This window comes from Cinclus cinclus, chromosome 7, assembly GCF_963662255.1.
Source record: "Cinclus cinclus chromosome 7, bCinCin1.1, whole genome shotgun sequence".
NCBI classification, from domain to species: Eukaryota; Metazoa; Chordata; class Aves; order Passeriformes; family Cinclidae; genus Cinclus; species Cinclus cinclus.
Window position 1 is genome coordinate 17,159,737 of NC_085052.1, and position 25,745 is coordinate 17,185,481.

Below are 25,745 nucleotides of genomic sequence, written 5' to 3' on the forward strand. Positions count from 1 at the left end.
CATTTATTATTCTATAAATTCCAACTGCATTTTTTCAGATATTGCAGGTAGCTAAAAAAGGCAGTTTATAGTCAGGGTGGGGTAGGGAAGGAAGCTGGATTTTGTTTTTTCAGGGAGAACAGTGCAAAATTTTTCAAAAAACAGAATCTATATCCACATTTCTTTCTTTCTACTGAGGTTTCTGATTCCCTGCTAAAATCAAATGATGCGAAACCTGCTTGAAACTGCTGAAATCAGTGGGATGTTAGGAGCTTCACATCCTTCTTGGAGCTGAGCCCAGACTCTGGGCCATGTGCCGGGAGGGCTTGCTGCAGGGAGCTTCAGTCGTGCTTGCCCTCCACTCTTGAGCATCTGCTCTTGAGCATGGCTGGAGAGGGGATCCTGAGCTACACAGACCTTTGATCTGAAATAATGTGGCCTTTTTACTGCTCTCATGCATCTTCCCCTGCATCCTTTGCATCTGTACACGTCCCAGTGGCTGTCAGCTGGTTGTGCTCTGTCAGTGAAGTCTCCCTGCCCTGTAACACACCAGGCTCGGGTCCCACACCAGACCTGCCCCCAAACACCACTGAGGGAGCTGCACCAGGGCAGAGTGAGAGCACCGGGCAGACTTGTGCTGGGCACTTCACTGCATGTGGGGAATGTCCAGTTGTGAAGCTCTAACAGATGTTGACACTTCTGTGCTGTGTTTGCTCTGTGAAATGGGAGTGGGGCCAAGGATCAGTCCCTCCACCTGGGATACACTGTCAGAACTTTGTGTACATGCTAAATTAACGCACACCAAAAAAAGTTGTAGTAAACTGTGCTGCAGATGCTGGGGAATTGATTGTATGCATGTGTGAAGGGGGTGACTATGCCAAGTTTAAACACCTTCTTTATTCCCTTGTGGGAGACTGACGTTCTTAGAGCTTAGCTTAATGTGTATGTCACGTTCTTAGGGCTTAGCTTAATGGACATGACACGAAACAAGAAGGTGGTGCAGGGGTTTCAAAACATATACATGCATCTTGAGCTTGTCTTTTTCCTGAAAGTGTGAGCAGTTCACTGTAGATTAGAAGAACTGCAAAACTGACAAAATTTTCTTCTAAACTGCCTTGTTTAGATCTCTGTGTTTTTTACTGAACAAAGCAAGTTCTGAGGAACCAATTCCTGCAGCTGTATAGTTACGAATACACTGATTTTTCTGAGGCTGGTAATTTTGACCAACTCCTGAAAATGAGATTTAAAACCCCTACATAGATGCTTTTGTCAAGTGCTTGCTGTTTGCACATTTGTGTTCCGGTCTGGTCAATTGAAATCATGGTTAAACTCGTTGACATGAGATTCAGTCTCTCACCTATATGGTCTTTGACAGGTTGAAAATGGCACATAAACTGCTTTTGGTGAGCTAACAAAAACACAAATGTTTAAAAGTATAAAACCACCTACACAGCAACAAATCTCGGTGCCTTTTTGTGAACTGAGATACAAGAGCAGCATTTTTTGAACTCATGATATAGGACAATGAAACAGCATGGACATTTATCATTTGCTTGTGTGGGTCAAAGAGGAAAGAGAAACCATCTCCAGAGAGGAATACTGTAAAGTAGTAAATTAGCATAATAGATTTTTTACACTCCAGAAGGGAGGATTTAAAAGTAGAGACATTAGGAAGGAAAGACTTCTGATGGTAAGTCATACTGGACTATAGGAAGACCTCCTGAGGGAAGAAATAGAAGCTGAATCTCTAAAAACTTTTAAGCACCAGTTGAACACAATGCAATAAATCTTCAATCAGAAAAAAACCCTGTACTGTGAGAAAAAAGGGCTGGATGGCTTTACTGTACTTCTCCATGTCTTGTAACTGAATGACTCTGATGCTCTTTGGGGATGGCTGAAGTTTTATAAGCAGCTCGGGATCCATTAGGTTGAATGATACTGTAGGAGTACCAACTGGTCTTACTCCCTGTGTGTTTTGGTATGAATGGTGATAATCTCCTGAAACATGTATTCAGGCCCAAAATGCTAAAGCAGGAGAGAGTAAGAGTAGCTAGAGCCACAAGGCCAGAGCTACTCAAAGGAGAAATGACAAGCTGATATTTCTGCTAATGTGCTGGGGGAGTGGCAGGTCACGGGTGTGTCCTTCGGGGACTCATTTCTGGCCAAGTGTCTCCCTTTAAGTGAGCAAAGGTTTAGGAGCTGGCTTTGAAAACCTCAGTTATGCAGTTGTAAGATCCAGGAAAACCCTGAGTAAAACACCACTCCAGCAAGTGAGCAAATTACTGCATTTGGTGTGTCCCAATCTCCACAGCCCAGTTAGGCCTGGACCTGTGAGACACATGTTCTTGTTGTGTGAGTGACATGTATCTTAAGTGATGTTAATGGTTGTTTATTGCAAACTAAACATTTTTGCCATCTGGCAACTTTACACAATGAATGTCAGAACAGTTCCAGCAAGTGAAATGTTTCAATCACCACAAACAATCTGTTTGCTGGATCTCGCTTCAATATGAGAATAATACAGCTGCCCATAGTCCAGAGAACAAATCTCTAAACTAGATTTAATTTATCTGCCTCATCAGCATTTCCTGAATATGCTGCCCAGGCCCTAAAGCCTAGCTCTGGGCACATAGCACACTAGCCTTTCCCTCACACATCTTTTTTTCTCCTTGCTCAATTTTTATCTTACCTATTACTCTGGGCTTTTATGTAATGTGGCTCTGTGGTTATTCTTGTCTTTTATGTGATGAAACTCAGTGGTTCCTCTTCCCCAAAATGACTGTATTCACGGTTTTAATTGGTTCTATGACTTTTGCAAAGCAACACTAAAGTAATGGATTTTATTATTATTATTATTATTGTTGTTGTTGTTGTTGTTGTTGTTGTTATAAAAGGGCATTTAAAAATATCGGATTTTTCCTGAATATTTGCGGAAAGGAGGAGGTTAAGGAAAAAGGGGGAAAGTGGGGGAAAAATAAAACGGGAAAGAAGAAGAAATAAAAAACAACAACAAAAAAAGGAGGGAAAATATAAAGAAAAATAAAATGAGAAAGACTTTCAGGAGCCGAAGGCGAGGCAGCGCTGGAGTGCGAGGAGAGGCTCTCCCCGGCGCCCTGCAGGCACTAGAGGGCCCCCCAGGACACGGACCGGACCCGGGGACACGGACCAGACCCGGGACACGGACCGGACCCCGGGACACGGACCAGACCCGGGGACACGGACCAGACCCGGGGACACGGACCGGACCCGGGACACGGACCGGACCCCGGGACACGGACCGGACCCCGGGACACGGACCAGACCCCGGGACACGGACCGGACCCGGGACACGGACCGGACCCGGGGACACGGACCGGACCCCGGGACACGGACCGGACCCGGGGACACGGACCGGACCCCGGGACACGGACCGGACCCGGGGACACGGACCGGACCCCGGGACACGGACCGGACCCGGGGACACGGACCGGACCCCGGGACACGGACCGGACCCGGGGACACGGACCGGACCCCGGGACACGGACCGGACCCGGGGACACGGACCGGACCCCGGGACGCGGACCGGACCCGGGACACGGACCGGACCCGGGGACGCGGACCGAACCCGGGGACACGGACCGAACCCCGGGACACGGACCGGACCCGGGGACACGGAACGGACCCGGGGACACGGACCGGACCCCGGGACACGGACCGGACCCGGGGACACGGACCGGACCCGGGACACGGACCGGACCCCGGGACGCGGACCGAACCCCGGGACGCGGACCGGACCCGGGACACGGACCGAACCCGGGGACACGGACCGAACCCCGGGACACGGACCGGACCCCGGGACACGGAACGGACCCGGGGACACGGACCGGACCCCGGGACACGGACCGGACCCGGGGACACGGACCAGACCCGGGGACACGGACCGGACCCCGGGACACGGACCGGACCCGGGGACACGGACCGGACCCGGGACACGGACCGGACCCGGGGACACGGACCGGACCCCGGGACGCGGACCGAACCCCGGGACGCGGACCGGACCCGGGACACGGACCGAACCCGGGGACACGGACCGAACCCGGGGACACGGACCGAACCCCGGGACACGGACCGGACCCCGGGACACGGAACGGACCCGGGGACACGGACCGGACCCCGGGACACGGACCGGACCCGGGGACACGGACCAGACCCGGGGACACGGACCGGACCCCGGGACACGGACCGGACCCGGGGACACGGAACGGACCCGGGGACACGGACCGGACCCCGGGACACGGACCGGACCCCGGGACACGGACCGGCGGTGCCTGGGACGCGGACCGTCCGGCCGGGCTCTGCGCTCGCACCCTCGCTTCAGCTTCAGCCCGCATCCCGGATCTGCTTCTGCCCCGGACTTAGTGCAGCCCTGTCCCTATTTGCTTTGCATCGCAGAGATGTCTCTGAATTGGGTGGAGGAGATTGTTTTAGGATGAAAAAAAAGTCATAAAATTAACTCCAGAAAGACACATAGTCCTCTTGCTAAATAGCGATTCAGTTCTTCGGACAAGACTACAGCTACTTAAAAAAAAAACCACCCTTAAAACGGAATGGAATGACTGCTTTGCTCTATAGATCTGTTTTATTGCACCTCACAAATTTTTAATGTAGACAAAACCCTGGTCTTCGTTGGGGAAGAATGCAGTTGGAAAGTTTGTTTCAGAGTCTGAAAATCCCAAAAGTCTATAGATGTTTGGGTAATGGTGCTTTGTTCATGCCTATCTTAAATTAAAAGCAAGTAATAACAGAAAAAAAAAAATCCCAAGAGGCACGTGACTCATATTCGATTAGAAAATGAAAGCCTGAAAGAAATGAGATGGGTGTTGTAGGGACCCCTGACCATTCTGCCCTGAAATCTTTTCCCTGCAGACTCTTAAACTGTTTCAGTTCTAATGCTCTGGTCATCTGTGCATCACTTTCCCATGGAGAGAGTATAAAGGCAGAGCTGAGCTTGGCCCTGACCAGACCTCCCAGGTACCTCCTCTTGCTGGGAATAGAGAACCTTTCCTGCTGAGGTCCAGGTTCCTTGCAGTGGCCTGCAAGCTCAGTGAACCTGAACAGTCCAAGCGAAACCCAAGCAAAGCCACACAGTTTGAAACACTCTTGGAATAAAATCCCCTCCGTGGTGTCAGCTTGGTGCTCAGAGGGAGAGGCAGAACACGGCAAACTTGGCTCTGTTTTACCCCAAGCTTTCAGGAAACTCCTCGCAGCGAGGCCAAGAGCTACGCTCATAACAAAACTTAAACCCAAGCAAAATTTATCACGTTTTGAGTTTCTTCATGAAAGGTTAGACCACGTTGGCATATACTCTACTGGCATAAAAGAAGAGATGGAGTTTGCCCTTAAGGGCCAATTTCATATCCACTGAAATCACATGCAAAACTCCCAGGGAAGCAAGGTTAAACTTTTAAATACTGCTACAAAAGCAGCTACCACAGTTCTGTCATTCTGGTTGACCATCTATAAACAGTTACTCACTTGACCTCTATTTGATCTCTCCCTCTGCCCTCCAAGGAGTCTTTCAGGGCCAACATACATTATGAATATCTCTGTGCACATGAATGTTGGAGGCTATTTTACTACTAAGAGAACAGATCTCTTACAATTCTATCTGAAATCTGGTTGTTTGGGGAAATTGTTTTTTCTTGCTACGGACAAATCCAACAAGTGACTTCTCTTAGTTTATACTGGTCTGCTGAAAACACTTAATTACTATAAGTCTTGTTTGCCACAGGACCTCTGTAAAGGTTGATTTTGGAACCCTGCCATGGCAATAAGGAGGGGAAATAGTCTTAGCACTCACAACAAGAAGGTCAAAGACTGGAGTCAAGAAAGATCTTCAAGCCACAGTAGAGTTGTCCTTTTCTGGCTGCTGCTTGAATGTGCAGCAAAATGACTAAGTCTTTCAGCTTTCACCTGATTAATAGTCTTGGGAGAAAAGCATTCTGTAGGAATGTTGTAAGAGTAAGGCTGCTTTAAAAAAAAAAACAAACAAACAACGAATTCTTAAGCAAAATGAAAATGACAGTAAGATGGAAGTAAGATAAGGTCATGTAGTAACTAAAGGAAGAATTTTATATGGATGCCTTGGTTTGGTTGTTTTGTGGATTTTTTATTTTTTTAAATATAATAAAGAATTTCAAAGTTAAGTTATGAAATAATACAAATATATAAAAATATTGAAGCGCTTAAAATCTCCAAGTAAGCTTAACTCTGCATGCTAAGGATAGAATGCAATAGCTAATATTAATTTTAACATTTTAGCATCTTTTGTTGCCTTCCTGTCACAGTATCATACTATAAGGAAATAAGCTGTATAAACATGCTTTAAAAAACATAATCTTGAAAAAAAATAAAGAGCCTCATCTAGAGATTATACTGAACTGCTGCAATCATTATTGTAGGGGCTACTAGATGCCCAGACAGAGAGATAAGGATGATTTGTATCTTTATTGTGAAGTCCAACAACTTAATAAATACAGATTTCTAAATGTAATTTTCCTTAACTCTAGAACCCAAAGTAATGTGTTGTAATGTATTTTACTTGAAATTGTTGAGATGCACTGTTTATCTTAACTCCACTTAAATATAAATTCTGTGTGAACACTATGGCCATCCAAAAAAGTGGTGCAATTAGTTACAGTTTTATAAGTCCAGGAAACTTTAAGGAAGATCCTAGTGAAATATCATTAGTGAGAACAAGATGAAAACAAGGTTGCTCTTTTCCAGCCTGTGAACATTCGGTTTAATTCTTGACTCACACAAAATTTTCTTAATAATAAGTTGTGCTGGCCAGAAAGGGCTTGTTTTAGACATAATCTTTGGGAGTTTAAAACAGCTTCAGATAATAATGATTTCATTGTCGAGTTATGCCAGTCTAAAATTCTAAGTAACAGAAATGTTGCCATCTCCTCATTTGAGAGGAAATGTAATTTGATACAAGCATACTAAAAATTTGGAATATTTTATTATTAAAAAAAGACTGTCTCAAGCTGTGTTGAAGTCAACAGTAGGTCTGTTTAAGGTTTCTGAATTAATCCTTTCTTTGTTAGCATTCAGATAAAAGATTGAATTTACTGGCTATTAAGGAGTTCTGGCTGCAGCTGGTCGGGAGGAGAAGGGGGAGAGAGAGATATTCAGCCACCCAGATCATCAAGGGGTGTAGGCTGCATTTTTTTTTTTTTTGAGCATTCAGATAAACACTGGTCAATTCTGTGGGATTTAAGATTAAGTTGAAACGAACTTTTCAAGGAATTTAACACTTGGCAAGTCATTTGACTTTCCTTTTGAATCTTCAATTCGTTCAGATCTCTCTGAGTTCTAATTCTAGTTTGGGATGGGGGCAAACCACGAGACTCCCATTGAGAAGAGGTCTTCATGTTTTGTTTCGTTTTGTTACTTTACGCTGCTTAAATCTTAAGCTCATAGCTGTCGTATCGTAGGCAGCAGTTCGCGCTTGACGGGAAGAGAAACCAAAACCCGTCGTTCATGAAAATCGCTCGGGAGTTCATTCAGATTGTTGCCTGGAGATCTCTTCTTCACGCCGGAGCAGGATGACAGCCGCGAAGCCGCTGCGCTCCGACCCAGCACCTCCCGTCCGCTCGGGGATAGCGCCGGGACACGTTCTGTGCCTCTCCGGGATCCCGCCCTGCCGAAATAAGCCCGCAGCCCCCGCGGTGCCCGCGGTCCGTGGTGGGAGCGCGCCCGGGGGTGCGCGCAGGGCTGGGCGCAGGGCGGGCAGGGACGCGGAACGCGCGGCTCGCCGGCAGCTCCCGGGGACTTACCGAGCACATGGACCCCGTGCTCCCCTGCCCCGCCGGGATCCCCCTCCCGGGCTGGATGAGGGCGTCGGGGAGGCTGTGGTGGGATGGCACCGGGTGAGGTGTCCCGGTTCTCCTGTCCCCTTCTCCTCGGGAGACTCGGCTGCGGCAGAGGGGGAGGATAGACGAGGTGCAGGGGGACCGAGGCATCCTCCTGCCTTTCTGCTGGTCCATTCAGTTGTCCCGAGGTGCAGAGGGAGCCCTTTCAGCTGCCTGCTGTGACTCCTCGACTCAACTCCGAAGGTCTGTCCAGACATTTCCTAGAACCCAGCTAGTTTTCACCTCGACTTACAACACACCTGCATGTCTCGGGATGCCGAGGGGGAGACCGCTATAAAGACTTGGTTCTGATTTAATTCCATATTTATCGAGTCTCTTTGATTAGATCCTTGAGATGTTTCTCTCTGTGGCAATAGAAGCAGCAGAGACACGCTGTTGCTTTAGGTGTTATTACTGTAAGTAATTGCGACTCTGAGTGTGGTGTGGACATGACAGTGTCTCTGCTAAGTGCAGTGCGGATGTCCTCGTGTGCCAGTGGGAGCACTGGGGGACAGCAGCACTCCTAGCAGCGTTTGCAATTATGATGAGCTTCTCCCATCCCTGCAGAGTGTCACAGCTGTCACGGCAGCAGTAGCCAGGCTCACAGTGCTGGTTACAATTATTGGTCCTTTCAGTGCATCAAGCTCATGCACTACTGTGCTAACTCACCTAAAAGAAAGGAGGTGATCTGGGAGCAAGACCAGCCTAAGAAAATTCAGTGTTCTTTGATTAAGAAGGGACTAAGAAATACAAATAACTAGATTAGGGAGTTGGATAAGTGTCTTTGTCAGGTAGGGATCCTGTTCATCACCAAGCATCACTACAAGCATTTCTCCTGGCCTTTACAAACAATCTTTTCTCAGTAAAACAGCCACAGGTTAGCAAGATGCAATGTTTGGACTCCTGTGTCCAGCCTCGTGGGCTGTGGCTGAGAGAATTAGCAGTTACCCAGGGTACAAAACAACCATGCTGGTGCTTTTGGTGGCATCATGAACCTGTCCTTCAAACATCTCGACACAAGGATTAGATGTTCCCATTCGACCTTGCACTGGCCCAGCCGAAGGTGCCGGTTTTAAATGCAGATGAGGAGTCCAAATTCAGTCAAAGCTTCGATGTTTATTTAAAAATTTTAATGGTAACAAACAAGGCCCTGTGGGCTTGGGCTGCAGACAACGAGGACATGCTTAAGTCAATTACACTTGACCATACTGTGATAGCGGAGGGCCAGTGACACCCCTGGGCCTCTGAACCCTGCAGAGCTACCAGGGCTTTCAGCCGAGGTGCCAGAGAGCCCAGTGGCATCTGCAATACAAAGGAAGTGGAACGTTGGCAGCAAATGCACTGCTGGGTTGATTTAATACAGGGGAGGTGTGGTGTTTAGGGCCAAACACGAAGAGGCAAAAAACGAAAGCTTCTCTCCCTGACCTTTTCTCCTCTCAAACACCCACATAAACTTCTGGGAAGATGCTTCGTTTGAGGCGCTGTACGTGATGCCCAGGGCGCCAGTGTAAATCTAGATTCTCACCCACGAGAACGAAGGGCAAGTTTTCTTCTCTCCCCGGTGTGAATACTTAAGGGATGAGTCCCCACCGCTATCCCATTTCCATCGGCTCTGGTTCAGGAGCCGCCGCGTTAGGATAGCGCAGTTTTGTGAGGGAACAATTTCTTTCCCCGGCTGGGGCTGGATGGGGTGGCGGAGATGCCGGTCCCCGCCGCAGCCCCGAGCCGCCAGTCCCGCGGGGGGCTCGGAGCGCGGAGCTGGGGGGACAGGCGCTGTGCTGGGAGGAGGCTGCCGGACTGACGGAGCGAAGCGAGGAGCCCTCGCTCTTTTGGTTTCTTTCCAACCATTTTTAGCAGAGGAAGGATGTAATAACATGCCACGGGCAATAAATCACAGTCTAGCTACTCCCCCTGGCTCTCCTCCCCCCGCCCCCGGCCCCTCTATAGCGGGAGGGGCGGAGGGGCCGCCAGCAGAGCGCCGTGGCCGCCTGGACGAGCAGAGCAGCGCCTGCCCGCCTCCTCCAGCCGCCCCAGCATGGACCTCCGCGCCCTGGCGCTGCTCGCCTTCGCCCTGGCCGTCATCTCCCTCTCGGAGGGTAAGTGAGCTGCGGGGCCGCGCCTCTCGCAGCGCTCCGGCCGGGAGCGATGGTCCCGCGGAAATCCCCGCTATTCCCCCCTCTCCTCGCAGCTACACCGCTCTCCCGGCTCGGGCTCCCGCCGCGGCTCAGATGTGTCTGGCGAACCAGAGTGCAGAGCTGGAAGAAGGCAGGCTCCCATTCCTCCCTGTCCTCCATCCCTCCCTGGCTTTTTACAAAGCGCTGGCCAAAGCGTTCCTCTCTGCCAAAATCGCCCCAGATTGAAGTCGTCTGGGGGAAGACTTTTAACAGCGTTCGGTCTGCAGGGAGGTGGTTTGGCTGCAAAATCTGCATATCGTCTTTCCCTCTAAGAAAAAAAAAAAAAAAACCCGACCCTTAAAGTTACAAGAAATTAGAAACAGGCGGTTGTTGGGTTCCTCTTGTGTCCCCTGTCGCGATCTATCTTTCCTCAATCAGGGCAGAGCTGAGGCAAAGCGGTCACACTCGGCAGGAATTTGCGGCACCCCCGGCGCGGTGCACGGGGAGGTTTCGGGGGCGCAGGGAGCTGCCCTGACGGGAGGTCTGGGGGATGGCGGGCTGGCGGCGTTGGTCGCGCAGTCCCACCCGCGCTGCACAGCCGTCTCACAGCCCACCCGCCGGTCCCGCGTGTCGCACCCGGTGGCAGCGACAGCTGCCCGGCTTACTCTGCCAGCTGTGCTCTATGGAAGCCTCCGCGTTCAGACCGCTCCGGAGACGGCGGCAACCCGCGCTTCTTGCCCCGCATCCCGCAGGGAGCCCTGTGCCCCGGGGAGCGCGCACTGCGCGGGGCAGCCGCGCTCCCCACGCGTGGCGGGGCGAGGGTTCTGCCCGCAAGCTCTGGGCATCCTCCGGGCGCTCCTCGTGCGGCTGGCAGAGATTTGTCATCTCTTGGCCCCTCGTCGAAAGCCTCTGGCTGTGTTTTCAAACCTCCGCTCCCGTTCTGTTCTCCCGTTCTGGAGAACGAAACTTGGCTGTACCCCACCCAGGGGGGCAGAGGATGCCCTCCGGTGCCCTCCTTGCTTAGCCTGAAAGAGTTAATTTTCCTCCCCGATGCCTTTCCGCACAGCAGCCCGGTCCCGCTGGAGCACGGAGCCGGCACTGCCCTGGCCCCCGCCGCCTTCGCCGTATCCACCACCCGGGGCTGCGGGCTGGGAAGCAAGAGCGGCGGGTAGCGAAGGCAGAGCCGGGGGACCACAGGTGGCAGTGCCAGCTCCAGCCCCTGGCCGCCAACGTCACCAGCTGGGGCCGCCGGTGCCTGGGTACCTGAGCGGGCTTCCCTCGTCTCTGCAGGCTAGTGCAGGTCTGGGGGTGCGGGAGGAAGGGACCGGGGCTCAGGGGCTCTCCTCCCTCTGGGAGCACTTTGCTCAGGGCCGGCAGAGCTGCCCAGCTGCAGCTCGGTTCGCCCCCATCGCGTCTGCTCTCCTTTGCTGGCAGAGGATGTCTTATGTCGGGATAAGCGTAAGGGGAGCTGGCTACCTGAGGAAGCAAATGGCTCACAAGGGCTGGAGAGATACTAATGTAAGGAAAGTGACCCCACCGTCTTGCAGAGTTTAGAGGGGAGGTTTTTGCCTACTTTGCATGTCATGTAGTGGTCTCAGCCCTGATTCAGATGAGGGCTCGCAGGGCTGCCTTGTGCTGGGGGCAGGTGAAATCTGAATTCTTCTTAGTTACCTGGTAAACCTGCGTCTGTCAATCCCAGCCTCACTTTCCAGAGAAATGGAGCTGTTCTACACTTAAAAATTATCAACCATCTCCTGATAATGACAAGTGCCACTCTAGGCTGAACAGAAGTAAAATGTTGCTTCAATCAAATGTTTTGTCTGTTCATGTCCAGCCTGCTTGCCTGGATATAGCTTCCCTCTCGATTCAAGCATCCAGAGCTTTCTAGTCCATGCAGTAGGTTATTGATAACTTTGCAACAGAACTGGCAACTCACTTCTTCCCTTACTGTGCAGTTTCAGTGCGGGTAAAGAGAAGCATATCCCTATGGTATGGAATAGGTGTTGTTCAGCACTGACAAGTGGCCACTCTGTGAGAGCATTTCATGTGTGCTTTGTCTCTAGAGAGAATCCGTCAGCAAAAGTAAGTGTTCAGAGCCAACAAAACTCCACCTGAGTTAGGAAACAATAAAACTATTTATTATTTTTAAAAATCCAGACCACAAAACACCCAGACCCCTTCAAACTCTTCTAGTTGAGGCCAAAAGAGATGTTGTCTTTTTGTCTAAGTGAAATTAGCCTGAAGGAATGACACTGAGATGTCAAACTAGCATCTGGCTGTTCTGTAACTTTTGGCTCTATTCATCCATTTTAACCAAATGTGCCAGACCGATAAAGGTCTCAAAAGCTTTGTGTGCTGGTAGTTATATGCTTTCATGTAATAAGGCAATGAACAGATTATACTAATTTGCTGAACTGAGAGAATGGCTTCAGCTTGTGCTCAGCATTTTATAGATGTCAGGGAACTCAGTACAAATTGGTAGACTAACTAATCAGCTCTAACGTGCATGCAACAATATGATTCAGATTTTCAAAGGAGATAAAGAATGCATTTGTCAGCCTCAGAGTAAGACCAGAAATGTTCTCTTCCTAAGTTATGGCCTCCAAACAGCCCCTTCCCTCTCCTACTTTTGGAACATAAGTGTTCATGTGTTGGAAGATGCCACAGGCAGCGGTTTGCCCTGGTTTTGAGCCTTGTTGGTAGCACCGTGAGACAAGGGCAGCGGCAGGAGTTACTGACGCCCTGGTGGTAGTAGAGAGCTGGCCCAGGGGGTGCCTGGCGCTCAGTGCCTGCTCTGATCACCAAGAAAGGCACACAGAAATACCAAAGGGATTCTTGTGCTGGCAGGGGGTTTGGCATTCCACTTCACATTGGGGTAACAGAATACTGAATACTGGGGCTTCCCCTCTTCCTTGCTGTGCTAGATGCGTTTTCTGGAGCAGGAACTTCGGGACTTACAGACATGTTTAGTCATGGTTAAACTTTCTCTACTTCTGATTTCGAATGGTATGGGATTGAAAATCCCTCCTCGAGTCTGAGAGAGGACAAGATTGCATTATCAAACCGTGGATCTGAACAGTTCATATCTTGCATGTTGTTTAAGTTAAAGCTGGCTTAAACACGGTTGGGACAAACTTGCAGAGACATTATCACTGCAGCTATGCTGAGTGTTGTATGGATGTATTCAGTTTCAGCCTCCCTTTCCAATACAAACTCACAGATGTGCAGCTATCAGGCACAGATTTGCAGTGGGAAATCCTAGTGCCTCCCTCACTCCTTTCCACATTAGCACTAGCCAGTGTAATCCATGTTCTCGAGGATCACCCTGTAGCCCTCCTTCCTTCCTTCCCTCCCCCCTTCAGATTATTAACTCATAGGTGGAACCACTGTTAGGAGTGCCAGAAAACTGATAGAAAAGTCCTTCGATTTTTTTTTTCAATTTATAGTCCAAATTCCAGTGTGAATCAGGACAAGTTCTACTCCCACTGACTAATTCCTCTCCTGTGGGGTCTGATTCTGGCTCATCTCCTGGTAGAGACACTCGGGTTTCCTCCTCAGGACAGGACAGTTTCACCCTGTTGTCTGTGCTTATGTGTGATAGAGACAGTCATCGATAAATGTGCAATACATGTAGATCTGCTGCAGTCGAAAACCTGTCTCTCTTCTCACCTTCCTAGACAGCTGTTTAGGGATTCCAAGCCCTTCCCTGCTCTTTATCTCCCCATTTACCTTTAAAGGGAACTGGGTTTGGACGCTGCAAGTATTCCTGTGTGGATAAACAAACAGGATGGCAGATTGCCTTATGGGATCTCAAGCCCTGTCAGATATAGATCTGACCATCTACAGCATGAGCCAGCTTTTAAGGGTTAGGTACATGAATTTATTTCCTCCCAGGGGCTGAAAACTGCTCCACTGGGAAATTCTTTAAAGTCTTAGGCGTCTCTTAGACTTCCAGGAAAGGTTTCTGTGCTTGTATTTTATTGTGCATGGAGCTTTCAAACTTACACTCTGAGTGAAGACCTTACTTAGGTGCACTTGATTGCCAGTAATTAAGTTGTCCCATAGAGAAATCGAGTGGCAGAGGCTGTGGTGGGCGCCAGGCTTCTTTTCTCAGTCCTGCATGCATATACTTGGCAGATTTTTTAGCCTAGGGGGTTAAACTTAGTTCTGTCCCTAGTGATGCCAGTGACAGAACTCTCATCCAGTCTGGTGGCCCCTGAACTGTGTATTGAGAATGCCCTGGCTGATAACTGTGTGCTCGATTGCCTTACTCTAGCCGTAGGCTAGAAAGTCAAAAGACTCCCAAGTGTTCTTTGTGAAACCGCTGGGATGTCGCATCCCTGAGCCGCACCTTCTTGTGCGGGTACCTCTGTTGGGACTCAGGGCTGGCTGCGATGGAGAAAGGTCAGCTGGGCCCTGGGAACGCCTGTAAAACCAGAGCTTTTCTGTAGCCACTAAGTCCCCTGTGAAAGGTCTGCACCTGAGCTGAGCCGTTTTGATCTGAACTCCTTGGAATTCATTGCTTTCTTCTGGCTACCTTCTAATTTGGCCTCGGGTCAAAATCGTTTGAGTAGAACAACACCGAGGACAAGTGCCCCCTCTTTTGGCCTTTATCTTGTCTAATTACCAGGAGCATCCTTGTACAATGGAGCGGCTCCTTATTCTAATCTCTTCTATTTTACTTATCTCAATTTTCTCTCCCTCTTCTTTTGTCTTCCAAAATCCCACGCACCCCTATTGAAAGGCTGGCTCTGATCTGAAAGGATTGTGCTCGGAGCTATGGGCAAATGCTCTCCCAAAGATGCATGCAGCTTTTCTGCTGGATTTTTTCTTTTTTTTTTTTTTTTTTTTTTTTTTTTTTTTTTTTTTTTTCACCTGCATATTTGGAGGGCGCTTCTTTCTGCGAGCCCTGCTCGTTGTGACCGGGAGCAAGAGGTAACGTGTCCTTTCCCTCCCTTTGTCCCGCAGAGAAACCCGTCAGCCTGACTTACCGATGTCCCTGTCGATTCTACGAGAGCAACGTGGCAAGAGCCAATATTAAGCACCTCAAAATCCTCTCCACACCCAACTGCTCACTTCAGATCGTGTAAGTCTCCTGCTCTTTTCAGCCGGGTGCCAATCTCGGGTGTCAAAAAGAAGGGTTACAGAGCTGGTGCCTGCTCTGGTGGTTGAATTTCAGTGTGCCTCATGCCGTGGCTCCCAATTCATGTCTTCACCCCCTGTGTCAGAGACAGCTGGACCCTGCTTTACCCCACACAGAGGAGCCCAGCTTGTTGTTTCCCAACTGTGTTTCTGTGATCTCCCTATTACTGTGTGATCCCATGTCCTGCTCCCCGTGGGTATGTGAGCAGGGATGTCCGACAGGCTGTCCATGTCCGACAGGCTGTCCATCGGATGTGGAGCTTCACACCTTGGGGTAAAAACTTCCTAGTGGTCTGAGTCTTCTCCATAGAATGCAGCTAAACAAGGTGTAGGAATTCCTGTATTTCATGAATCCTCCACAGGAGGTATAGACCCTAGAAATGTGGTGGTCTAATTTAGGGATGCTTGCCAGGCAGGGACTAACTGAGTTAATTTTAGCAGAACAGAAAGATGGATTCCCAGTAGAAAATAACATCTTTATTTTTTTGCTGGAAAAACAACCCTCATTTTCAGGAAATATTGGGAATTATTTTGTTTGTCTTCATATATTTGTGTGTATGTGTTAGGAAGGTTTTTTGTTCACTTCATGGGTGATTCCCCCCACCCCCCCCCAAGAAAAAAAAAAAATTCTAAACCTTCTGAAGAAAAAAATCCCCAGCTTTCATCTTTTCATTGCAAGGGAACCCTAATACTCTCAGCTTCTGTTTACCTTTATAAGAGAGTGTCAGGGACTAGATTTGGTTTCTGTGCAGTGATTCCATTAGTGGTTCTGTCTTTTACCCATATGTTGAGTCCTTCCTCTTGCAACTCAAATGCTCTAAAAATCAATTTTTGTCATCCAAAGCATTTTTGCACTCAGAAAACTGTTGTGGTTTCATGAGATTGCTCAGGAACAAGTTATTATTAGTATGGTGTTTTTTTTCTGTTTTAAACCACTATGTATATCATACACATTTTATCATGCACTTCTGCCTTAGGATTTGGTGGAGGACAGTTAGAAAAATGTAAGCTTCAGCTGAGAAATAATTTTCTTTCAGAAAAATGGCAAAACCAGCTGTGACTAACTTCGATCTCTACCTATAAACAATTTTGGTGGCAAGCATGCAATAGTGCATGGATTTGTGCTCTGGGGCTGTCAGTGATGTCATAAGAATCCCAGTGCTAAGGCTTTTAAGAGGATTTGGAATTTTCTGGAGGAGCTTCAAGAAAATGACAGCATTTAAGACAGGATAGATTATATATTTCTCTTTTAATTAACACAGGTTTATAGTAATTAGAGATAAATAAGAGCATGAAATGCAAAACCAGAAACATCTATGTTCTTGCCCATTCCTGATCCAAATGTATTTGTCTGTGATACACAGAACATATGAACCCATAGTTCGCCCTCTTTTTGTTGCTTTTACAAGTAAGGTACTTAAAATAGCCCTCTAAATACTCTTGAAACATGACTTCAAACTAGGTCTTCATCAAAACAGGAGATGAAATCAATCAAAACTAACACATGAATTTCTCGCCTTGATTCATTTTAAGCATCAAATAATGAAGGTGTAGATAAATTAAAAGCTGCCATTTTCAGGAATAGAGAATTTAAGCGAAACATAAAGTTACTGCTAGAAGATATTTTGTACATTTTGTTGTTTGGTTGGTTTTTTGCACAAGTATATTTTCCTTTTTTGGTTACGAGGAGCTGTACCCGAACAAAAAGCCTAAGAGCAGAAGTCTAAGAGCAGGCTTTTATCTTTCGTTCTATTGTAAATCATCTCTCCAGATCCAGTCAACCCCTCTGTCAATGTCTACTTCTCCAAAGTCCACACTAAATTCCTTGCTTTTCAGTACAGGGAAATGAGCATTTTTAGCAAGTAGACACCTAAACCCCAGTCCAGGTTTAACACTCCATACAAGCTCCTATGTCTCTTCCTGGCACAAGGAACTGGGGCTGACAGGCTTAGAAAAGGATGTCTGAAGAAATCAGTGTCTCAGTATTAGGTGAGAGGTAATATTAGGTGAGAGGAATTGTGTTGAATGTGGCTGGAGACTGGTTACGTGTGCTTTTGCTTCTGTACCCTGTGAGGTCAGCTCAAGAATTCCCAGGCATCAGCAAATCCGTTCTTACACTCTGTTGGTATCACTTGACTGGAAATGCTCCAGCTTGGCACTGCTGTAAGGGAAATATGAATTAGGCCCATTCATCTCTGTACTGGCGCAGGGGTTGCAGGACAGATCCTTGATGTGTTTATGTTACAACTGTGTTGTTGCATAACTTCTGACCAAGGAGCCTTTTTGACCTGTTAATTCTTACGCCATCGTTTTACATTCTACAGATTTCATTTTATAAAGGGAGGAACATTATGGCCTCCATCCAGCAAATGTTTAAACAAGTACTGAACTTATTAGTATAGGCACTTCCATAAAATTGCTGCTCTCTGCACTTTTGCCAAGGCAGGCAGGCTGTTAAGAGGGGAATTTTGGAGCAGCTGGGGCAGAGGCAGGGTGCTGCAGTGAATGTGGGAGATAACAGCTCTTGAGAGGTCCTGAGATCCCTTGAAGGTGAGACCTGTTGATGAAAAGCTATTTGTCCTGTTTCTGAATGAAAGATTCAGATAGCCCAAATGTCAAATTCACAGGGAATTCAAGTTAGCTAAAAAGTTTTGCTTTGGGAAGGGCATCTTGGAAATCCAGGAGAAAGCCCTCAGGAGGTTTCAGCCTTTGTTTCCAATGCTGAGTGAATACATAAGGGGAAACTTGCCTCTGGCATTATTGCACTTTCAGTTGTCTTCTTCCCTGAAACCTGTTAATTCAGTCTTGTATAAAACAAAAAGCTAACAAGTGACCACACCTTTTCTTTCAGAACATCGAGAGGTGTCTGTCCTCAAAGCATGTGAAACTTCAGTTTCAGATTGAATCTAAAAGCTGTTCTCAATCAATTCATTGCAAAAATTACCTGTATTTACCGTGTCAGTATTTCCAAATGAAATTTTTCTATTGTTTGCACTGAACTAATTCACAGTCCGGGTATGAATTGCAAGTCTTAGATTCAAGTTCTGTGTCTGTTCCACTCTCACATGATTCCCAGTACAGACCACAAGAGCCTGTCAAAGGAGACAGATGGCTTCCAAACCAGGGATATTTATAACAGGTGACTCAAGAGTGGGAGAAATGAGCCGTCCTCTTCACGGGTTAACCAAGAGCAGCATGGGCACCCAAGGAGAATAAGGCACGGGGGTGCAGGGTAGGTGTGGGCAGAGGAGCTTTGCACCAGACTCACTCTGACTTTTCTCCTTTGGCAGTGCAAGGCTCAAGAGCAACAGCAAGCAAGTGTGCATTGATCCCAAGTTAAAGTGGATCCAGGAATATCTGGAGAAAGCTTTAAACAAGTAAGGCAAGAGACAAATGGACTTAACAGCTAACATCCTGATTTATTAAAGGGTAGAACATTAAGGGCTGGCTTTTACCATGTGGACCAAGTACTCGTGGAATCAGATATTGTTTCAAAGAAGGGTTTGGAGTTGACCTAATTTGCATTAAAACAACAGTTTCTAATATATCCTAGATGTTAAACTAAAAATTTTATCAGGGTTTGAGGCAAAAATTATGCTAATAAGTATGTTCTGGGGTCCCAAATTCATCCTCTTTAAAGAAAAAGCTGTTCTCCCAAGGAAAATTCTTCCTTTATGCCCTTTCTTCCTCAACCAAACTACAATTACTTCGGAATCTATATAATTCCAGTGTCTTTGGAGCCCCTTCTCCATGTCACACTGGGTGTCTGCTTGCACAGGCAGCTGAGGCCTAGGGATTCTTGGTGCTAAAAATTGTTTCTCTGCTGCCCAGTGTGGAATGCTCTTAAATGTTGGTCAAGACATGATGAGCTACCATGAATAAGCCTTTCCCACAATACCAGGGGAAAACCAGCCCAACTTGGCCAATTTGGACTTTCAAAATCTATTTTATTCCCCTTGAAAATGGTTGATCGTGTCTACTTCGAGGTGGAACTCAGCCCATCTCTGTTCAATTTTATGCTGAAAAGAGCAGCACTGAGCACATTTTTGTGCTGAACTGCAGGGGAGGGCTCCAGTCCTCCAGCACTGGAAGATGGTACGTACCAAATGATGGTACAAAGCATTCCCAGAGCCCTGGGCTGTGGTTGATCCAGCAGCAACATTTTGGCCAGCTAGCCTACCTGTGCACTCAGTATGCCTGCCACCCTTGCCATCGCATTCCCACCCCACAGTAACTGCGCTGTAACCCTGCTGAAACTTGTCCCTCCTGCATCTGTAGGGTGAAGGCAGGGCTGGAATCCAATCATTTGCGAGAACGATGTACTATTGGGGAAGGTATGGCCCCAGGGCAGATGTGAGGCACAGGTACCTAAATGCTCTCCACTGTTTGCTTCGTAAATGCATCTGCCAAACAAGGAGCAGAGTTAAAAAAAGAAAGAAAATCTTTGTCCCCGTGTGTTCTTACAACAAGCAAGGGGGGAAATGTCACCAGAAGTAGAGGGATTCCTCTATGTGTCCCTTTTGGGGACTGCACTGGGGCAAGAGTGAGGGGGAAGAAGGAGGGAAGCCAGCTAACAAAGTCAGTGTGATTCCAGCCCTGACAGCTCCTCCCATCTCATCTGATGCTCAGTGCCTTCTTTGCTGCCAGCACTCAGCCCTTTTGTCCTTTGGACGAATTCTCTGCAGAGGTAATCCAGGTTAATGCTGCCAGAATGGCTTTGGGTTTAGGCACAACTGAGCCTAAGAGCAGGATGTGGCCCATGCTGAATATCCTAGGGACCTGAGCTACCTTGGTTTTACAACCTGGGAAAATTCTCAAGCTCCTGCTTAAGTTTCTGTTTGCTATCATCCCCAACCTGAGACTTAGGAGGCATTTTATAAATCTGCAAAGTTGGGCAAATATGATTATGTGCCTGTCTGACTTAGGGGAGCAACTCAGCTGGAACATGTTCTGCTCTCACTACCACTAGTGAAGATCTGAGACCAGCTCTGCTGAAACCAGTGAGTCTGCCTGATCTCCAGACAGATTCTGGGTTCTGTTTACCAAATGATAATACAGAAGCAATTCTGCCAATTTGGTGGATTCATCCTGGTTTACACTGAGTAACAAGAGAGAATTTGGTCCCAGCTCTATGAAATAAGATGACAGAAAGCATATATCTCCATCACCTAATCCTGTAATCATGGCATTGTGTTCATTTTCCAACTAGTAATGCTAGCACCAGTGGCATTTTCATGCTCCACAGACAGTCAGGGCTCTGTCTGTAGCATTTTCACAAGGCATGTTTTTGATATATTTTAGTACACAGCTTTGACTTCTTCAATGAAATGTACTTTGGAATATATTTATAGCGCATCAAACAATTCATATATTTGAATTGGAGCCATATGAATGTTGGTAGTTTAAAACATGGATATCCCACTAAACTACTAACAGCTTGTAAAATGAATCTATATAGATCTATAAATGTTAATGTAGCTATCAGTTTCAATCAGCCATATATTATATTTTTTCACTTGTACCAAAATTGTATGAAATGTGACATTACCCTATATGCACTAGCAATAAAATGGCTAATTGTTTCATGTTATGAAAACCCAATTGTACATGGGAATTTATTTTTCTGGAATAAAATCAATACGTTTTGTAGAAAGGGCTCTTGTAATTGCTTAAGTAGAATCCAAACTGTGAAGACATCTTAATCTATACCAGTACTTCAATATGAGAGTATCTTCAGTGTTATAATCTGCAGCTAAGGACAAGGAAAAGTTCTTAAAATAGTAGACCAATACAGTTAAGTATGAAACCAGAAATGGTTTTTACTAGGGAATTATTTTGCTCACTAATTCTGCTTAGCATTTATTATTGCTTTATATTCATCACATCTCCATGTAATATACACATGAGACATCAGTAAAACACATTCAGGCTGTCAGGAATCCAAATTCCTTAACTGGCTTTAAAAATCATTTTGCAGCTGCTGTGGCCAACATCATTCAACATTCATCCATTTTATAGACATGGGGCAAATCAGTTCTTTCTTGAAATAGCTAACAAAAAATCCTTGATCACTTCACACAATCCCAGTCATCATTTACGGTACATTGACTCCCTTTCCCTCCTTCCTTTGTACAAGGATATGCAAAATCAGGCCTTTACAGGGTGAACAGAGCCCATCTTGTCCACTGTCATATTAATACAGTCCCACTTCAGAACTTCCCTCCTTTAGGATGCCAGAGTCCATTAGGCTCAGTGGCTACTGCAGACACACAGGAGAGATTTGATGGACCTGGAGAAGATAACAAAGTCATATGGGAAAAATCTTTCCATAAAGCCAGCTGGGAGAGAGGAAAAGAAATTCTGAATGTGTAGGGGCTGGCTGTGTTGGCAGCCAAGCCCTGATGTTGCCTTCCAAACCCTGGTGTGGCAGCTCTTCCTAATTTCTAACCTAATTTGAAGGTAACCGTGAAATATAAGATGTCAGAAGAACCTCCCAGTGCTCCACCAAGCATGTGCTGGGTCAAGGCCCCACACAAAAGGGGACAATGTGGGTGATTTATCTTTACAGCCTTGTTTCAAGGCACCAAATGCCCACAGACCCCCTCAGAGTAGCCACTGGTTCTTGCTGATGTCAGCAGGAATTCTGGTTGGGAAGCCAGAAATCCAGTTACCCCTCTGCTTCCACTGGACCTGGGAGAGCTTTTAGGATGGTGAGGCTGCTGGCTGAGAAATTCTGGAAGGCATCAGGGGAGGCTTTGGCATTTTGGGTAAAAGGGTTGTTCTGGCCTCAGAGTTTGCAAATATTCTTCCACCAGGTCACTTTTACTTGTCTGGCATTTCACTCAGACAGAGGTTATATGAAAGGGGGTGTTACGTTTGCACCCTGCCAGCAAGATATGAAGAGACCAGAGGGTAAATGTGAATGAGGCCTTTGTATATGGATAATTTATGGCAGTCTTTTTTGTATTTTTCTTTTAATTTAGACCACGTCATCGCACTCATAAAAAAAAGCAACAGAAGAAACGGGGCCCACGCTGCCCTTCCCGTGCAACATCACTAAAGTCTCCAGGGAGAAAGAATGGTAGGAGGCATTAGTTTCTGAGCTGGGACACTTCAGGTTGAAGTTCCTGCTCTTCCACTGACCATCTTATGGGACACTGGGCAAATATATTAGCCTATCCAGACCTCCATTTCCCCCCATATTTGTTGAGGATAACATCTCTCCCTTTCCAGCAAAGGAGTATTATAGAGATAAAACTCTCAAAACATGGGAAAAGCTTAGCTACAACAGATGTGAGATGATTTTCCCATTTTACAAATTTTACAAATGGGAAAATGGACACACAAAGAGGCTGAAATAAACCTGAAGCAAAGACAAGGTCAAAAACAGGGTAAAGGTTTGGGAGCCCTCTTTATTTTAGCTCCAGTATCAAACTGACAGAATTAAACTATAACAGCTGTGAATTTGCCACTGGTGTTTTTTAATGAGAAATGCAGCACCACGTGGTGACAACATGATGTGGTGCACGGGTGACTGGTTGATGCCTTTCCTACGAGAGATGCTAGGCAAGTCCCAGAGAATGTTATGTATGTTATATATGCCAATGCTCTGGATGTCCCAGAGTTTGTTTTTTTTTTTCATCACAAGGGTGGTTTGTCCAGCCTTTCTACACCAGAAGAAATAGGGTTATTACTGTGGGATATTGGAAAATATATCTTCAGAGGAAAGTTTTTTTCTCATGGCTTAGTCATTGTCTTTGTGCCTAGATGAGTTTTCTGAGACTACTTTTACTGGGAGTCACAGTCTCTTGCTGTGGTCACAGCACCTTAGTTGTCACCTGTGCTGAGACATCAGTTTTTGAATGTCTGGTGTTTACCCTCTGACTCTATAACTCAGTCTTAGTGACCTCATCTAGGCTGCCAAAGGCCGATCAGCCTGGAGCAGGAACAGGGGTCACTTCAGACAAAACCTGGAGCCACCAGCACCAACTGGCTCCTTGTTCTGAGTGAAACACACACAAGACACTTGCACTTTGCTGTGATGCCTAACCCACACTCTCCTGGGTACCATGCTCACACTGAGCATGGGAGACTCCATTTGTCTGCACCCCACCTGAGCTCCCTACCTCAGCCCTCCAGGCTCACACGGTTGCTGTGCAGTGCCTGCGTGCCCTGCCTGTCACCTCACCTTCACTGGGCAGCAGGGCACCACAGGCTCTGACGTGGTCCCCAGCTGCTCACACCAGGTGAGGTCCCAGGGCAGGGAGGCTCAGGGGTGGCTCCAGGCTGGCAGAGAACGCTGGTTGCCTCTAGTCTCCAGCCACCCCACAGTGGAAGCTGAACAAGAGCAGAGCATGGGCTGCCCTCTACGTTCCTCCATCCTCACAGAGACCTGGCACTCTCTGGAGCTGCAGTCCATGATATCCATCAGAGCTGTGGGATAGGAGCAGGTAGAGGAGGCATTCCCAGTGCCCCTTGCTCCGCTACTGGGGCTGCTCACAAATGATGAATCTCTCCTTTCCCTGCTATATTTTTTTGCCGAGTTTCTTTGCCCACCGATAATTCTCTGCTCTGGCTTTTAAGCCCAGAACAAGCTTTCTAGCCAGTCCTCTTCCTGTATTAGTTCTGAACACCTTACTAACTGTGATGAGCACAACCTGCCCGAAGTAACACCCACTGCTGGGCTTGCCCTGCTGGGTCCCCGTAGCTCCTTGCGGAGAACTTCTCCCAGAATGTTCAGCAATTACTGGTTGCCTTTGGGTTAGTCCAGACATAGATTTGCTGTTTGACTAGGCCTGATAGCAAAGCTTTTGCAACTGAAATAAACCTTAATAGTGTTTCACTTTCTTCTTCATCAACAGGAGGTTCAAGATGTAAGAGGCAAGCATTGTAAGCCGTCTACAGGATTTCTTACTGTAGGACCCAGAGAGCAGATAACCAGTATTAGGGAATGAATACATTTCACTGCTAACATGCAGCACAAAAGCAACGCTTCACGCATTTTCAAAGGTTTTTTTCTTGTTTATTTTTGGTGGGGTTTTTTTTTGTTTGTTTTTTTTTCCCCTTGCACAAATTGGCTTGCTTTCACAGTGCTATTTTTATATAGTAAGATGTAACTATTTGAGAAAAACATGAATTTATACAGGTTGGTTTATTACCTAGCACTGGGGGCAGATACCAATTTAAACTAACCCTGTTATTATATAATATTTTATTTCCTTTTTTGTGTAGAGGTCCTGCTTTATTTAACTTTCTTTTGGTTCATTCAAGTCTCCTGGAGTTTTAAACCTAGAAGGACATGAACTGTACAGTGCAATGATGTTGTGTAAGTAGTGGTGGAACTCCTTGCCTCCAGAAGTCATAGAGACCAGGAACATAGGAAGGCTCAAAAGCATCAGACTGATGACAGTGGACAACATTAGCCTGAGTGGCATTTACAGATACTTTGTGTGAGTGATTAAACTCAGGAGAACAGGGCTAAAACCCTTCTCTGAAGATCATAAACCTTGATGACAGCTGTGAGCAGCTGGATCAATGCACATCTGGTACTGCAAGGTGCTAATACTTGGTTTGTAGTAGTTGTGTGTGTTAGGAGCCACAACACAGTTCTGATGTCAGCTGGCATTTCCTATGTTCCTGTGTTTCTGATGAGAAATTTAGCAAAAAAAGGAATGGGTTATACAAGCTGTAACCACACAATCATGTTGCAAGTTGCTGGAGGAGTCAGATATGCTGCCATTCACCAGGGATCTCCTGCCAGCCATCCACAGGAGGTGACTTCAGCTTGCCTGTCTGGCTTTGCACTGAAGTAGGCTGAGATTCCTTCACCAAGGATGCTGTAGCTCAGCTACTACAGTCATACCTGCCTGAGGGCAGTCACATCCCTGATTGCTCTGGAGATACCCAGAAGAGGACATCTGGCCACATCTTGGAGAAAAGAGACGCCTGGGGCAAGAGAGGGTCTGTGCAGTTTGTGGAAGGAGTGGTGTGGAAATGAAGGGCAACACTCACAGTTCACCAGCCATCACGGGTTTGCTGGTGAACAGGATAGCCTCTGGAATTCCCTTGGCAAAGCACAACCTGGGACAGGCACCACTCCTTGCACTGATCCCCTCTCAAAGCCAGAAGTTTCTTTCTCCTTATTCCTTCCTGTATACACAATATCTGCTATATGGTATGGAAAAACACCTGCAGCACTGCAATATTCATGTCATGCTGTGCACTGAGATCTGGGGGGAAGCACATTTGTGCAGCACAATGCTTGTGTTTGTATGTATCTGTGTTTGTATTGTAAATGAAATGTAAGATTATCTGTTTTGAGCTGGTTGATTCAAAAGAAATCTTCCCTCTTCCCTGCAGCCTGTGTCAGGAACACTGAGAGGGGTGTTTCACACTCCTTTTTGTGGTAGGCATCCTTAGTGCCAAAGAGGCACTTTGGCTATCCAGGGACTACATTATTTCCATGTGGATTCAGGTAAAAATCTTGTATTTTCCTTTCTGCAAAACAGGGCTATTGCAGAGAGGCCTTCAGCTGGGAACACCTCACCTCATTTGCTTAAAAGCAGAAAAACTGCTGTGGCTAAAATATTTGTGTTTATGATTTTGACATTCCTTC

The 25,745-nt window shown here is 47.0% G+C and overlaps 1 protein-coding gene across 1 annotated transcript; it reads left to right on the forward strand.

Moving 5' to 3' along the window:
* The first annotated feature begins 9,909 nt into the window (after positions 1-9,909).
* On the forward strand, positions 9,910-24,645 carry CXCL12 (C-X-C motif chemokine ligand 12). Its single transcript, XM_062496505.1, has 5 exons — positions 9,910-9,970; positions 14,957-15,074; positions 18,421-18,507; positions 22,114-22,211; positions 23,992-24,645. Exons 1-5 carry the CDS (start codon positions 9,910-9,912, stop codon positions 24,021-24,023), a joined length of 396 nt encoding a protein of 131 aa, XP_062352489.1. The 3' UTR covers positions 24,024-24,645.
* The last annotated feature ends 1,100 nt before the right edge of the window (positions 24,646-25,745 follow it).

Coding starts and splice junctions, on each gene's coding strand:
- CXCL12 (XM_062496505.1), top strand. CDS start 9,910: ATGGACCTCCGCGCCCTGGCGCTGCTCGCCTTCGCCCTGGCCGTCATC. Junction 9,971..14,956: donor CGTCATCTCCCTCTCGGAGG/GTAAGTGAGCTG, acceptor TTTGTCCCGCAG/AGAAACCCGTCAGCCTGACT. Junction 15,075..18,420: donor AACTGCTCACTTCAGATCGT/GTAAGTCTCCTG, acceptor CTCCTTTGGCAG/TGCAAGGCTCAAGAGCAACA.